The sequence below is a fragment of the Odontomachus brunneus genome, unplaced genomic scaffold (genome assembly GCF_010583005.1).
Source record: "Odontomachus brunneus isolate Ranch 3 - 2012 unplaced genomic scaffold, Obru_v1 Obru_scaffold_088, whole genome shotgun sequence".
Lineage (NCBI taxonomy): Eukaryota > Metazoa > Arthropoda > Insecta > Hymenoptera > Formicidae > Odontomachus > Odontomachus brunneus.
Genome location: NW_022639538.1, coordinates 1,158,788 through 1,175,482, shown reverse-complemented (window position 1 = coordinate 1,175,482; position 16,695 = coordinate 1,158,788). Strand labels below are relative to the sequence as shown.

Here is a 16,695-nt window from a genome sequence, read left to right as displayed (position 1 = left end):
TGTGTGTGTGTGTGTGTATATATAACACAAGCACTCAATCGTCCATGCACACCAAAAACACTTGCGTGACGATTTCAAACACCACTACGCTCTAAGTTACTACTTTTTTGTCACTGCTACAGTTCCTCCAGTCAAAGTTTGGACACAGCACGACGATTCTCTGATTGGTCTGCATCCTGTCCGACAGTACATGAATGACTAAAGGGATAATATCTACAAGCCATAATTGATGAAGGTCTTGTCCGCCATTTTTAGGGGTGATGTGAGCGGGAGTGAGAGAGGAACTCTGATAGTGAGAGAAGTTCTGAGACCCAAGCACGCTGCAGCTTCTCTCTCACTCACTCACTACTTCCCTACAAATGGCGAGTGATATCCTAGCTCCGACTTGAGGAACTCCAGCTGTCGCGATTTCCAGCGAAATATGTGTCTTTCTCTTCCTCTCTTTCTTTTTCACTTACTCAGCGAATTTGGCCGAGAGCAAGCCTATTTTCTTACGTTTGTAAAGCGTAGTATCATGGCACGCGCGCGCGCCACACACACACACACACACGCGCGCGCGCGCGATTGATCGGCAGAAGTAAAATCAATCACGTCGGCGATTATCTACGGCTATTTTCTAAACGAATTACCCCAGTTTACTCGCCCAGCGGACAAATCGATGTCTCGCGATCTTTGGAATGTTCGGTTCGACCCTGCACGTCGTTGCAATAGCGTACGACGGTTGCCATGCGCACACATGGTTGCGTAATACTGTTACCACGTGGCTCCGCTGCGACGGTTGCCCGCGTCGTCGTCGGCGACCCCGGAGACGCCGGGAAACACGGCGCCCGCGCTCGCACCTTCCCTCTCTCGCTCGTCTGGCGAGAGTCGATTACATGTAAAGAGAGTCAAGTACAAAAATAGTGGAAAGGGAGGAAGGCGATCCGATCGCCGTGTCTCTCTGGCGCGGAGCCACGCGGACTTAAAATCTACGTTAATACCTGCACTCGTACAATCTATCGTCCTAACGCTAATCAGACGAAACGCCTGTGTAAGGTAACGCTCGCGTACAATAATCACTCAAATCTCGATACCCTGTGTGTTCTCGCTCTCGGTACGATGAACCCCTCCGTTCCGAGTCCCGATATCGGCCCGTGTTGCTCTCTCTTCTTTTTGTTCTCTTTCTTAACCTTTACGATACGGGAAGTCGCGGAGGATATTTTATAGTAAATAATGCTATAGGATTTTGTAACCGGGAAATAGATCGACATTTTTCTGCGGTAACTCACTATTTTTTCGCTTCGTGTGTGTTACTAATCTTTTAGGAACTGCGCTATTACCTGCTATGTTTTCAGCGAAAAATCCGCCGTGCTTCTAATAAAATTTACTGTGTCCCTTAGCAAGATAGATCTTATCAACAGTCTTTTCCTGGACTACTAGAATTGGAAAAAATATATAAAAAAGTCAGACGTACAAAAAATACACAAAAAACTGAAATATAGAAAAAGGTTCTAGTTTAAAGATCTTCAAAGTCATCCCGGACTGTAAGGGTTAAACCGAGCGTAAAATTGATCCGATTGTTATTCAAGTTCGCGAAGACAAAACCGCGCTGAGAGACAAACGCGGTGTCGAGAGCTCGGCGCGGTTGCCTTCCCGGGCTCGACCGGAATCTCGAAAGTGTGGGTACGCGTGCGAGAGGAAACTTATGATTATCACTATCGCTAATACTAATATACCCTGTCGCCGTGTCGTTATGACTAAACTCTAAACCTACGAAATTCGCGCCGGACGACTCTCGTCTCTGTCGTTCGATTGTTCCCTTGCGGGATGCATGCGCACACGACCTGTCGGACCTGAGCGGTGTGTGTGTGTGTGTCGCGAAATCGTGGGGAAAGCCTGTAAGAAAGAGGAACCAGCTGGGCGCACGTCTTACGCTGCGCCACGGGGTAACGCGCCTCCTTCCTACCATTACCGTAAATTATCTCTCGTTTATCTCGAGCGCGCTTTACTTCGCGACTCTCGCTCCTCTCCTCGCTCTCGCTCGCGAGAGACGGGGAGAGAGAGAGAGAGAGCGCGCGCGGCCACCGCGTAAGCCGTCGTGATTACTCCTCGTAGCTTCCTCACCGCGAAGTTGAGAAACGGGTCGACGATGATAAGAGAGTGGGCGAGGGTGCGGGAAAAGGGCAGAATGACGACTCTGCTTCGGCTCGAAAGGAAAGAAGAGTCGGTAGTGTGAGAAACGTAAGGAGCAGGGGGCTGAGATATGAGCACGTTGTTTCTCTCTTCGTTGACAGAGAAAACAAGTACAATAAAAAAAAATTATATATATGTATATATATACATATATCAATGTGTGTGTATATATGCGTGTACATATATATACACGCGTGTATATATGTATATATGTATATGTATATATGCAACAGGAGAGACAGTCTTTAATCCCGAGCTGGCTGAACGACGAGCAATTAGTTGTAGGTAAATAAATTCTGAACACCCACCTTGCTTCTGCCGGGATCATCGAGAACCCTAAAACGAAGGGACACGAGAGATCCCGCAAATGCGCGCGCATGGCGCGACAATTCTGCCGTGCTGGCCGTTCTTTGTTCTTTTGTGTGGTTCTCAGAGGTCAGTGTTTCAAGACCTGTGTCACACACATGCTCCGCGTTGATCGAAAGTCGCTACACGCGAGCGGACCGCGACTCGAACGAACGGAGACGACGGGAGACCGTGCAGTGTGAGTGCCAGTCTTGTCTTGCCGCGATTTCCCGTAGGGGGGCGTCGTCGCGCGACGGAAATCGATCAATGCGGTGAATTATTAATCAGACGTGTGTGTATGATCGAGTATACCGAATGTCCATCGTCACTGTCGATTTGCTCGACGCGAGGCGTAGCTCGGATTTGACCCCGTGTAATGATTAATTCATCGAACGCGGCGGATCGCCTGCGATCGCGGACAATTTCGTCGCGCTCGAGAACTTGCGGGCCGCGCGGAACGGATTCGCGGCGCGACCGACCTCTCGCGATTCCCCGCACTGCTCTCGGACTGCCGCAACCGGACTCCGTCGGTCCCGTTCGTTCGAAAAGCGCGCGTCACGAGTAAGATCGCGCGACAGATCGAGACACCTCCGCGAGATCGGGATGCATCGAGCGAATGAACGAAACAAAAATGGGGAGCCTCGTCTCCCTCTTTTCTGATTTCTCTACTCGGTGTGGTTAACTTCAGTGTTGCTTAATACGACTTGTTTTCTTTTTGTTTCTTTTGTCTTTTTTGGCTTGGTCGTGGTGTGTAGCGGCGGTTGGAAAGACTTTAAATAAATACGTTATATCTCGAGATCGTCTCTCGCGATACTGCGCGCGGCAAGAAGTAGAAGTAGAAGTGGAAGAAGAAGAGGATGATCCGCGCGCTCGCTCGGTCGACGAGCGCGAGGCCGTCATCGTCATTGTCGTTGCCTGTTTGGACGTTGCCTTCAGGAGAAGCCGTGACAGTTCTCACGGATCTCGAAGTAGAGATTCAGCAGTGCCGACTCCGGCACGTCGTGGAAGCACCTACCCTCTGGCCACTGCACGCAAACTGCAACAGACAAAACGTTTCTCTTTTTTCTCCATTTCCTTTTAGCGTGCTTGCATAATTAAGAAAGAAAGAAAGAAAGAAAGAAAGAAAGAGAGAGAGATGTTATCCGGTGCACTCTCAAAATTTCTTTGAATAAAATTTTACTCGAGAAGCAGAGCGACAGTTTAGTCATTTGAACGCGAGCAGCTTTTCACTCGCATGGAGCGAATTCTCCACTCTGAATCGTTGAGTGAATCTTTTTGTGCGAAACTGAAAACTGAATCCTATATATAACGGATCGTAAAACAGCTTAAACACAATCAAGTTGAGAGTTCACCAAATTATCAAAATGGAAAGACATTGCCTGATGAATTTGCTTAGTAATTATATTATTAATGGTTGTTATTATTTATTATTATTTATAATCCTTAATCATATTATTGATTCCCTGTGTACAATCATATTTTTTAAGACATACACTACAACAATCCGAGTCTCTAAGCCCTAAATAATTTTGAGCTATCGTCACTTTATTGAAAAGCAATATTTCCGAACATATTTTTTTTCAGAGTTGTAAAAAAGCCTCAGTTGTAATAATAGCGCAATAAATATCAAATTTGTGCTTTCAACTTTTCTCGCATCCTCTGCGAAAGTTGGTGACAGTCAAATCTTTGTTTTGCAATTTACTATATTCCGTGGTCTCACTAAAACACTTTCTCATACGGATCCATCCCAAGTTTGAGTTAAACGTTCACTTGCGATTCCGAGTGGCAGAACGCAGAGAAAAAAAAAATGATTAACGTCACTGAAATTACAGTAATTTTTGACACCAGTAATTAGTAAATAGTAATTTTCAGCATATCTTGTCTTAAAAAAAGTATGTGCATGTGAAGTTACTTTATCACTAACATTATAGCAACATTTATTTAAAAAATGGCTCTTTTGCCAGCACGACTTTTTCGTTAAGCGATTATAGTTATAGATCACATTATTTTCACTGTCGTCTCTCAAGTGAATTTTCACTCATTTTGAGTAAAGATTCGATCCAAGAAATTTCGAGACTTGGAGGGGTCCCGCGTGAAAGGGCCCTTCGTTTCGCGATTGCGCGCGCAATTCGTTCCCTCGAGAGCGCTTCCCAGCTAACTTGATGAAGCTACTCCATTTGTCGCGCGACTGGCGAAGATAATTAATGGGATATTTAGCGGTGTTAGCAATTATCCGATGTGACACGGTAACGAAATGTATATGTGCACATGCATATATATATACATAAAATGTAGGGCGGACAAGTTATTTGAATTAAGCCGAAAATACCGCATCGTCGTTAACAGTTTACCAATTAAGGACGCGCGGCTGCTGGCGGAACGGCTGGTGGTAAAATAAATTTTGTGCGCCACGAGAACGATAGATGTAATTGAAATTAAATTTTTCATATAGCGCAAAACGTGTCGCGTTGTTATGCGAATTATCGCGTAATCGGTTTGCTTGTCCCGCGGAAACAATCGTTGCGATTCGGCGCGGACAATGTGGTGGTGTAAAGTCGTGTAACGAAAGATAGATAGCTAGATAGATAGATAGATAGATAGGATAACGTTCGATTAATATCGATTAATATCAATTCAAGCCACTGAACGAGAAGTGATTCCGCGATCGGTCAACTCCACGGCTGTGATTAAAGCGGCTGTTTTTATTAGCCGCTAAACTGCACTAATAATCGTTGGGCGTGGCTGATTGATTGCCGTCGAGTTTTTAGGGCTCAAGGGCTGCAAAGCGCACGTGATATACGCCGCAAGCGCATTCTTCGCACGGGTGTAAATTCCTCGTGAAATTCTTTTCCGGGAGAGAATGGGATCTCTCCCTCTCTCTCTCTCTCCTCTCTTCACCGTGGAAAATTACCCGTGCGTTAAAAAGAGTAGGAAGAGATGACGTCTACATTGACGTATCCGCGTAGCGAGGGCAACATCAATTTCGAGGCACGGCCGGATGACGATCGCGTCGAGAGAGAAAGACTTGCACATTATTAAATATTAAATCTCCAATATTAAAAAGAGGAGAAAAACGAAATATTAATCGGCTAATCGAGTCGATGTGTTAACGCATGTTCTCGAACGCGGAAATATTCTCCCTCCGGCGATTGCTCTTTGCACGAGATGCCGATTACATCGCGCGATATCGTAAAACCTTTTGCGATCGTCGTATTATCGTGGCGTATGCTGATCGAAGAATAGTCTACACGGGGGAGTACGTAATACGGACGGAAAGTGGATTTTACGTTCGCAGGGCTAACCGATCTCCTCCTACGTAATTGGCCGCAGGAATTATGTAACAGGAAGATTGGCTGCATCGAACGGCCGGTCGCGAGCGAGCGAATGAACGAATGAACGAATGAACGAACTATCGACGGCGCACTTTCCTCGTCTTATAAATCCCGAGATTGCAATTCTCCTCGCGCGCGCGCTTTGGTTTTCTTGCCGTTGGAAGATGAATCAAGACGCGGATGAGAGCGAAGTTTGGCGCCGAGCGCTCGTTAATTTATGTAAGGTGACTTCCGGTTTTTCCTGTTTTCTCTGTTTTTCCGGCGCAGTCCTAGTTTCTATCTTTTGTCCCGAGTTTTTCCAAATAATATACGAAATGCCGGTTTGATTCTGTCAAAATGTCCCGATAAGGTTGACCAATGATTAAGTAAGGGCCGGCAAGACGGTTGTGAAGATCCCGAAACTACTAATCAGAATACATATTTGATATGTGGCCTTCTTACTCCGCGCTGCTGGGCAACAGTCATGTTGTATTCATTACAAAACAAAATAGGACTAGATACAAATCTGGATTGGGTACACGGAAAAAAAGGATTTGCAGCAAACTGATTTGCTATATATGGACAGTTAAACATAATTCGCTGTGTTAGCTACTTTTTCTTTGCTGCAGGAATCTATTTCCTTGCTATGATAACAAGAAAATCTGCTTGTGCAGCAAAACAAGTGGCTAACGCAGTAAATTTGCTACAGATGGACAACTAAACATAATTTACTGCTTCAGCTACTTTTTTGTTGCAGGAGCAGATTTTCTTGTTATCTTAGCAAGGAAATGGGTTCCTGCAGCAAAGAAAAAGTGCCTAACACAGCAAATTATGTTTAGTTGTCTATATCTTTTTTCCGTGTACTAAATGTTGCTCATAAATTTTACGGGTCGCTAATGTGAGCGATATTTTAAAAACATTTATTTTATTATATACGATTAAATATTTATTTATTATATTGGCGATTTTTAATTTTATTTTTTAAATAAAATTTAAGGCTCATCAGCGAGCCGTTAAACTTTTTATTAGTAAGCTGTCAAAAATTTGTGATCCATATTTGGTACCTAATTCGAATTTGGTCACTCTACCCTAACAGGATTGTGGCAGGTCTTAACACATAGAAAAAGGCCGTCTCTATTATGTTTGTACAGTCAGTCGCAGTAATTAATTGTCCGAGGAGCTGTAATTTCGAAATTCTGACATATGAGACAACTAGTTCTATTCTCTTCTACACGGAAGTGCCGGAAAATCGAATCTCTCACGGACGCGACGGGGTCGTTGGCGCGATGTTCCGCGGAAATTTTCCTTAAATATCGCCGATAATAACGCACGCTCACTCGTCAGAGACGAGACATTTGTAGGAATCCACGAGCTTTATCGGCGTGCGTCCTGCGCGCATCAATTATATGGAGCTCTGATCAAATCGGTTCCTGATTAATTGGTAACTTAATGCCCTCGTATAATTAATTGTGAAGTGACTAGCGGTGCTATTAGTATCTGTACGGGAAGGATCGATATGCTCGTTATTATATTATTTGAACAGATCAAATAATATCTCCGACAAATATGCTCGACGCATATATGCCCGACATGCACTCGTTCGTATCAGATTTTTCGGTCGAGCAAACGAACGTCCCGACGTAATGAATTATCGCGTAAAAGTGGGAGTGAAGTCGGCAAATATTTCTGTTACGCAAAGAATGCGGAATGTGCATTTAGCAAAAGCCTCATCGTGCTGAATTCAGGGCAGCCGTTGCATTAATGACGTAAATCATTACGAAACTTTCTCTTTCGCGATATCTCGTCTCGGACCGGACAATCGTGACTTAAACAGTCGTCCGCGCGAGATATAATGGGACACAGTGTTGCGCTGAGAAATTCGCCTGGAACATTTTCGTGGGTATATTGTGTCGGTGAGAACATTATGGCGCGCGCCGACGGAAACGTTGGACAATTCGCTACTGTACGCGACAGTTTAGCCGAATTAATCGCGCGAACGCGTGCATAAAACAGCACTTCCGTCGAAATTAGCGAATACGCGGGATATACCGTGTGTCAACATTTTACAGTCCATCAATGGATTCTCGGTTCCACTTGAACGCGATAGATCGACGCACGCACGCTCGCGAGCTGGAGCGAGAGAGACACTTTTTCGCTACATTCCCCGAGTCGTCGGTCCATCGCTGATTACTTAACATCGCGGTAACCGAGCATTAACGATGCGTGATCTACGTGATGGGGTGCGCGCGATTTTGCTCAGCAACGGTGGCTCTGACGGGCGGAATACCAGCGGGTAGGATTGATCGTGCGATTGCGTGCTTCGTGGCTGTATCTCCGGCAAAGCAGCTGTAATGAAACGGAAGGTGGCGAATTACTCGCCCTTCGCCCTCGCCTTGTCCTCTCCTCTCGTCCTCCCCCTTCCCCGTTTCACGTTGTTTCTATCGTTCCCGACGGAGGGCCGCGGCGGTATCGCGTCGCGGATGAACCACGAGATACACGCTCACTGAGAGAGAGAGAGAGAGAGAGAGAGAGAGAGAGAGAGAGAGAGAGAGAGAGAGAGAGAACATTTTTATCTATAATATATACACAGAGAGATAAATACACAGAGAAAATACAAATTGAAAATTTGTTTACGGAATATAAAGTTTATTCGCATAAATAAACTTCGTGTATTCCACAAATCACTTTTCAAGTATTTTTTTCTCAGTGTATCTAAGAAGTAATAAATATTTATTCGGTGAGTTTTAATAACATATCCACTTGCGAAAAAAAAATACTTGAAAATTTATTTGTAGAACATAGAGTTTATTTCTGTGAATGAGTTTTATATTTCACAATAATTTACATAAATTTCCAAGTATCTTTTCTCAATTAATACTAATATGAGATACTTTTCAAATTTTTGAAATTCAATAAAAAATATTTTAAAAATTTTCTAAGTTTAATAAAAATATATTTTTCTTGTAATATACGTCCTTTTAAAAATTTGAACTTTTTATGAAAGAAGTTGTAATTAAGGGAGTAATTTAGATTCAAGCAAATATGTTATTGCCGGAAAAATATTTATTTTTCAAATATTTTTGTGTTCAATGTACTCCTATTAAATATATATAATAATATATACACTAATATTCACCGAGTGTCCCCGTGGGTGTGCTTATCTACGTCGAATTTAACCCTGATTTTTGCGCGATCTGCGATTCGGCGTCGACGTGCCTGACGAGGCCCCCGTGCGTCGCATAAATCGCGCAAGATCTACAAAAGCGTGGAAACCACAATGGCTAATCTAAGATACGATCGCCAAGCGGAAACGTCAGAATCCGTGATCGGTGTATCGTCGTGTTTGCGGTGCTACGACTATGCGGGCACGATAATGTTGCCGGACGCTTTCGACACGACAGAGGCGGAAACGAACAATCGTCGGTCCTTCGACGGGGGTAATTCGCGATTAGCACCTTCGGGATTGGATGATAACACGGCGCGTAACTGGCGATTGCACCCGTCGCGATCGACTCGCGTCTGGCTCTGAAATCACGGGATCGCGAGTCCTCGTCGTTTCGCCGCGCCTTGCAACGCCGATTGCGCACATTGTTGGATGCAACGCGTGGCAGAGCGGAGCGGTGCGCGCGTCTCTATTCGGCCGTTCTTAATTAAAACGGTGTGCGTCGTTATTAAAATGAAAATTTCATGGAATAATTTATTGTTGTTGATATTAAACGCAGCTCGGCTGTACAACGGCGCCGGCACAAAGAGGCGAGTTCAGTTAATCGTAATAAAAGCTCCGGCCCCGAGTACCTCGCGAGCGACGAACTTCCGTTCGCTCGGTTTCGCCCGTGGAACAAAAGTATTTTTTTTTTCGAGCAGCAGCGCGCGCAACGGTCGTAGCTTTGGATTTAGAGCTTGTGCAGCGCATTTACGACGCAGGAGCGCACGCGCGCATGCAGACGTGCGCTTCCCAAGATCTCGGGGATGATGAATTTACGGTCCGCGGGAGAAATTAGTTCGAGTTTTAGGCGAAATTCCCGCGAAAATATTATTGTTGCACCGGCAGCGCAGGTAATGTATTTCCTTCGTCGTTCGACCGGGTTGAAGGGATGAAAAAGAGACAGAGAGACGCAGAGAGAGAGAGAGTGATAGAAGAGGAGAACTGTGCATACACAGAGACGGAAACGGCTTCTGTTTTCGCGAGATTCGAAGACACGTGTCTGGCGTGTTATTTCGCCGTCGGTGGTCTCGATATCTCGACGATTTCGCGGAGACGGAGTCGGTCCGACGAGAAGTTCGTCGTCCTCGGCGTGTCGCCGCGCGCGGCGGGGAAGACGAGACAAATTGAGCATAAAAGCGGAAACACAGCGCGACGGCGCGGGCCGAAGACGAAGGTAAACGTGCGCGAGGCGTCTTATCTGGCGTAATAATTTCAGTGTTGTACAACGGTGCCATCGAAGTTCCGCGTGTGGAACAAGTTACTTCGTTCCGCAGGAGAATGCTGGGTGTGGCTGAAAAGAAAGGAGGATAGTCAGTCGCCGTCCTCACTGCTGAACGTGTCCAAGATATTCTCGGATCGTAAAGCCCATGTCACACTGCGGATTGGAAATAGAGGATTGCGGATTGAAGATTAGATTTCGACGAATCAATGCACTTTGGTCTTGGGCTGCTTGGGCTCCAATTGGTCAAGTTCCAATCTTCAATCCGCAATTCTCTATCTCCAATTCGTAGTGTGACACGGGCTTAACTCGGTTCTTCCCGCGGAAGTCTCTTTTCGTTCCGTCGGCTCTGTTTGAACCTCCTTTGAGGTGTGTACATACCGGGTGTACATACGTAATGGCATTTTTTATTAATTAAATTAATTTAAAATAAAGACTCTTAGATGCGCACAATAAAAATTGAGTGCAATCCAGGCATGCAAGGACGGAACAATGGACAATTTTTTGAAATATTTTATCTAACAGAATAAAACACGACAGAAAAATAAAACTCATTTTTTCAGCCACCCCTTGTAAATTTCCACGGGAAAGAGAAAGAGAGAGAGAGAGAGAGAAATTCCGCAAAGTTTTTCCATCAGAATATACGTGTATAGCTTTCACGAATATATCGAATGGAAACGGATGTGCCGCGGACGTATTTCTTCGTATAAATTTCTCACGAATAAAACAGACTGTGTAAATATCGTCTCTGCCCATTGCGGACGTATTTTAATTACGCGGAAAATTATGCGGAGGAAAACGTAAGGAATAATCTCTCGTCTCCTTCGACCATGACGTCGTCTGCGTAGGAAGTCTCGCGGATTCAGCCGGCATTTACACACGAAATTCAAGAAGCCGGAAGATCGTTTTCGCCACCGCTCGCGTCTCCTCGCGCGAGCGAGGAATTACGAAGGCACAGCCGTTCAAAGGAGCAAATACATAATAATCGTGTTTCGCGGGAAAGGCGATGAGGAGGAGGAGAAAGAGGGATCCGTGCCATCTCTCTGTTTCTTTCTCGCCATATCATCTTGGTTTCGGTTTTCGTATCGGTATACAACGTGATTTCGCCCGATATTTCGGTATATCGGGTCAGCGCATCTTTAGACGTGACGCGCGAGATCCGTGAAAATAGACGCGAGTCAGGCATGCCGCTTGTTCTACTTCCGCGAGATACCCTCGTGGAGCAAGACCTTCTTTCGCGAGGGAGGAGCGGGGAGGGAGGAGGGGTAGGAGAGGCAGAAGGGCAAGTATTCTCCTCCGCATAACAACAAGCAGCCGATGCGGTGGTTGGCGGTTTATTTACCGATACGCGCCGACCGCCGGTCCGTTTTGCATAAAACTTATCGGATCCGAAACGGGAGCAGGAGCGGGCGCGCGCACCGAAAATATATCATGCAAATATTACGCAAACACGTAGGCACAGTGGCGCGTGAAATTCCGCCCCATCCCTCTTCTTCCCTCTGCGTTCACCCCTTTCCATCGTTTCGCGAGAATCTCTCGCGCGAAAAACGTTGCGCGCATATAAAACACGCTGTAATTCCATTAAACCTGCTCCCAGTATTAACCGTCGGTACAGCGCGATAGGTAAAGAGAGGTAAAGAGAAGGAGGAGGAAGAGAGAGAGGAGAGGAGGGAAAAAGAGAAAGAAACAAAGAGCGAGCTTGACGGAGGTAAAAATAAAATTTTTTAATAAAGCAAAGCATCTCTTTCTCTCTCTCCCCCATTACGCAGTCGCCGAAGTTTTTCGTTCCATCTTCTTGCGTTTCTCTCTCCTCTCGCCGATTCTGCCGCGTACCTGAACTTTTCCCGAGTGCGAAAAACGAGAACTCGAAGAAGCGGCTGCGCTCAGATAGAGAGCTCGTCGGGATATACGTGCCATCGTGCGCTCGCGAATTAAACGCGAGATCGATTTCTTTTTTCCCGCGGAGCGCGTGAATCGCACGAGTAAAGTGCGGCTATATTAATTGGGAAATAATAATGTTATCGAGTCGGGGTAATCTCGGTAGTCGCGATTGAAGTGAGAACTTTATCAGACAGAAAGAGAGAGAAAAATCCTCATTTTTTAACCGATTTCAAAAAGGGAGGATTTCACTTTATTCTGTATGTACTATTTATTTATATATAACTCAACAATTATTAGGGAAATTAAGATGTAACTCTTTGTAACCTGTTATCTACATATAACATATTGAATATATATTTTAGATTAGTGCCCGGGTAGATGACTTGGAAATTAGAAATAAATTCCATTATTTTTTTAAAAATTCATGGAAGATGCAAGACGAAATTCTTATTTAAAGAAAATTTTTTTAACCAATTTCAAAGACAAACTTTTAGTAAATAATTAAAAAAGTATGAAAAGAAAAACTTTTTGAACAAGGATAAGCCGCCTTTAAAAGACTTAACAGCTCTAAAAAGTATGAAATAATTTTGTCAATCGTCGTATCGTATGTCAGCGTATCTTTTATCTTCTATCCTCTTTTAATGATATTAAAAATTGGTGTAAAAACCTGACTGAGTTAATAATCATATTTCTCTTTTATTGTCACTTATCTCTTTACAGTTATATAGTGTACAGAAACATTGTACTCATTGAACTGATAATAAATCGATCTAATTGTGTTTTGTGACCAAATCGCAATTATTGAATCAGCCGATAATCCATCGTCGCGATTCTACAATTTGCTCGATCACAAATGCTTGGTCGCACAAATTTTGTTTGCTCAGCAAAGTCTCGTTGATTTCACTTTTTCTCTTCAAACGTGTATTTGTAGAAACTATTAATAAAAAAATTGATAAAACTATTAATAAAAAAGAAAAAAGAAAAGTGTTTGAATGAATGAAAAGCGGAGTTTTTGCGAGAAATCCATCTATCGCGCGGAATCAAGATATCAACGGACGATATCTGTGACGTGTTTTCCTCGCGTTCGAGGCCCACATAAGTTGCGAGAGGGACACGTCGGTCTCGGAAAGAGAAGCGTGTAACGCGACTTGAGAACACGAAAGAGAGAGAGAGGGAAGAGGGAGAGAGAGAGGGAGAGAGAGAGAGAGAGAGAGAGAGAGAGAGAGAGAGAGAGAGAGAGAGACTCTGAACGAAGAGGGAAACACACGCGAGCAAATGCACGCATGCCGTGCGAGGTGTTATTTACGCGACAATTAATGAGCAGCGGCCGTGCGTAAATTATAGATATCACGGCACCCATGTACCGGGTGTTCTCACGACAAGCGAGCGAGCGGAAACGTCGTATGAAACGCGTCGCTGCCGGTAAACGGCGGAAAGGGAGATAAAGCACGGGGCGAATGTCAGATGTAATCTCGGCGGTCGAGTGCTCGCGCACTTTGGCTGTTAAAAGAAAGAATATCTGCCGGCGTAATGGCCGACGCAGACAACTTCTTAATGTCGGCTCTGAGACGGCAATTTTGCGCGCGAAATGTGTCGAGGAGATCCTTCAAACGCGAAGGACAATTGTGAGCAACGGATGTTTGACGAGCCGTAGGGCTAGATGTATCATATTTCAGAATTTCGAAATTACGACTTCTCAGACAAACAATTGGTGCGACTGATTGTACAAACATGACAGAAGTAGCCTCCTTTTATGTTTCAATGCCCTCCATGGTTTTATTAACCGTATATTATGTTCTTTAATAACCAAAATACAAACATGCAGCAACGTGGCCGTCTTGCCTTGGCGCCGGGTTCAGTAGCGCAGAGTAAGAAGGACATATAAAATATGTATTCTGCTTAGTAATTCCGGAGTCTCCGCGAGAGGTTTCTTTGGCTCTCCTACAGGTCCTTAATTATGGGCCAACTTTACCTTGTTTGCCTGTATGCGCTAGATCTCAATCATTTTATAAATGAAAATTGCTTTTATTATCTGAAACAGTATATTACACTTGCAAGAAAGTTCATTCTATTATAACATATTTAATAACATGTCGCTTAGCTTGATTCACTCACAATGGAGAATATTAACACAAAATTTTGGGTAGTTCGAAAATTTATTTTCCTACTACTAAATCAGTTTTTTCTATTTTTTTAACTGTAATATTATTCCGAGTTTAATGAAACTTGAGGAAAAGTATCTAAAAGGACGATTTCGCGATTTTGTATCCGCCGTTCCTTTCAAGATAAATATGAAAGACACATGAACAATCGGATCATCTAGACTCAATCTTCCTTAACCACGAAGGTACAATTTAGCGCACGACTGATGACGAAGAAAATTAATGAAGCTACGGTGACGTTTCGCGATATACCTTATACGTGAAAATTGGGCGGTAACGTCAAAGATTACATCGGCTAGAAATTTTGCGTTACTAAACACTACGTACCGAGATATCGGATTGCGTTTTTGACTAACGATTATAAAAGCTCTCGAATCGTAGTGACTAGGAGTTAAACGTGTTAATTTCTCGCTGTGCAAGAGAAGTTATTTCGGATGTACGTTAAAAATTGGCTGACGCATGAATTCTGCATGTATCGGCCAAGCGAATCGAAAGAGAGAGAGAGAGAGAGAGAGAGAGAGAGAGAGAGAGAGAGAGAGAGAGAGAGAAGTGAGGAGGAGGGAGAGAGACTGAGAGTCGCTCGAGAGAAAGTGGGACGAGCGCGCGGGGGCAGGCATGCAATTTTTACGACTCAGCTTTCACGGGTAAATCCTGTCGATCCGGGACATGTACGAGGGTGGAAAAACAAGTACATGTACGTACATACACGTACGTGTACACCCACGATGGAAAACAGGTCGACGGGGTCGTGAGGCGCCGCGCCGCGCGCCACGTCCAGTCTCGCTTTCAACGTTATTTACACACGTGGCGCATTACGAGGAGAAGTATGACGGCAAGAAAGAGCCCGCGTGGCCTGAGGTTAAATAAATTTGTGACTTTGCGCACGAAGAGGAGCAGAACAGCCGGTACGTCGCACGTAGTAACGCGAAATGCTATTTATGAAGAGATACGTTTTTGTATCTATGACAACATCTCTCTCTCTCTCTCTTTTGGAAATTGTTTGCTATACTTAGATTCTGGTAACCTAATATGTTATATATATTACTAATAACTTTATCAATCCTAAAAAAGGATTATCAACCCTAAAAAAGGTTAAATATATCTATTCTATTTTTTTTCTCTTTCTTCCTTTCTTTAGAGACAACGTTAATACGTCGGACACTCTCAGTAAAATATTATCGAAATATATTATTTAATGAAATCACACCGGTAGTACGAAGTGAAAAATATCATCCAGCTGTCACGATTATCCGCGCGACATTTTGAAGCCGAGTCGAACACCGAATTGTATCAATTTTGACTTTAAACGAGCAACTCTGTCATTAGACGTAAGTGACGTTATTTATTGACAGCAATGAGGGAAGAAAGAAAAACGACTCGTATAGCGTAAAGCAGCATTCATCGTTTGCACTGGATTCAACGATGAGAAGTAATTAGCGGATTTACACTGGGTGAATGTCTCGGGAAGAGTATAGTTTTGGGAGGAGTAGAGGAATCGCGGAGCTCTCTCGAGCCGCTAATCACACTTTTCATAATTAATCTTCGAGGAATTGCATTACTAATCGGCAAAACGTTCGTACGACCGTTTTCATGCCTGGGAACACGTGACGAAAATAATGACTTATTTTCAGATAGGCGTGCAGTATATAAAGTCCCCATCGCGAAGATTAATGACTCTATAATGAGGCGCGAATTAGCGCGGCTATATGTGCCGGCGAACAAATTTCTCTATAATTAGACGCGTTACTCTACTTTCGCGATCGGGTTAATTCGAGAGCAGCGGCGACTGCTCGCATTTTAAATGCGCGCGCAATTGTACGCGTTATCGTGACTTATACACCACAATGTTGCACGTGACGTGTTGAACTATTCTTGAACGTTGACCGTAAATGCGTGATATGAAATAAAAATCGAGTTACTGACGGCGCGCGGAGTGCACTAACTATATCGAATTATATGCACTTATATCAGGTGCTGCACGAACGGGGCGAGGATCGATCGTATGTGCACTGTTAATTCTTTTCTTGTTCGTTATGTCGCGATAGCGCATGCGAGTGGCACAGTAAAGAAAGAATAAAAAAGAAAGACACACGCTGAATTCGCCCGCATCAGCTGCTGAATCTAGACGTGCATACATTTTCCAACTCGGTATCATTAGCATCTGAAAGCGCGCGGTTAAAGTTCGAGAGTTTAAATGTCGCTTTTATCATTTATCTCGACGTCTTTGCGCGCTGCGGCTTTCTACCCGCGCAAGGCACGAAGAAAAAGAGGAAGAACGATCGGCATGTAGCCGTTCACGTCGATTAATCCTCGAACGTTCACGTTCGAATTAAAGAGAAGGAGGAAGAGAGAGAGAGAGAGAGAGAGAGAGAGAGAGAGAGAGAGAGAGAGAGAGAGAGA

At 44.2% G+C, this 16,695-nt stretch overlaps 1 protein-coding gene across 1 annotated transcript in view; it reads right to left on the bottom strand.

Annotated features, from left to right (window-relative positions):
* Positions 1 to 16,695, bottom strand: part of LOC116848061 (RNA binding protein fox-1 homolog 2-like) — a gene marked incomplete at its 5' end in the record, with an annotated part of 462,314 nt that overhangs the window by 69,737 nt on the left and 375,882 nt on the right. The window contains one exon of the mRNA XM_032823807.1: positions 3,533 to 3,553. Within this exon, the coding sequence (XP_032679698.1) occupies positions 3,533 to 3,553 (21 nt within the window). The remainder of the gene's footprint in view (positions 1 to 3,532; positions 3,554 to 16,695) is intronic.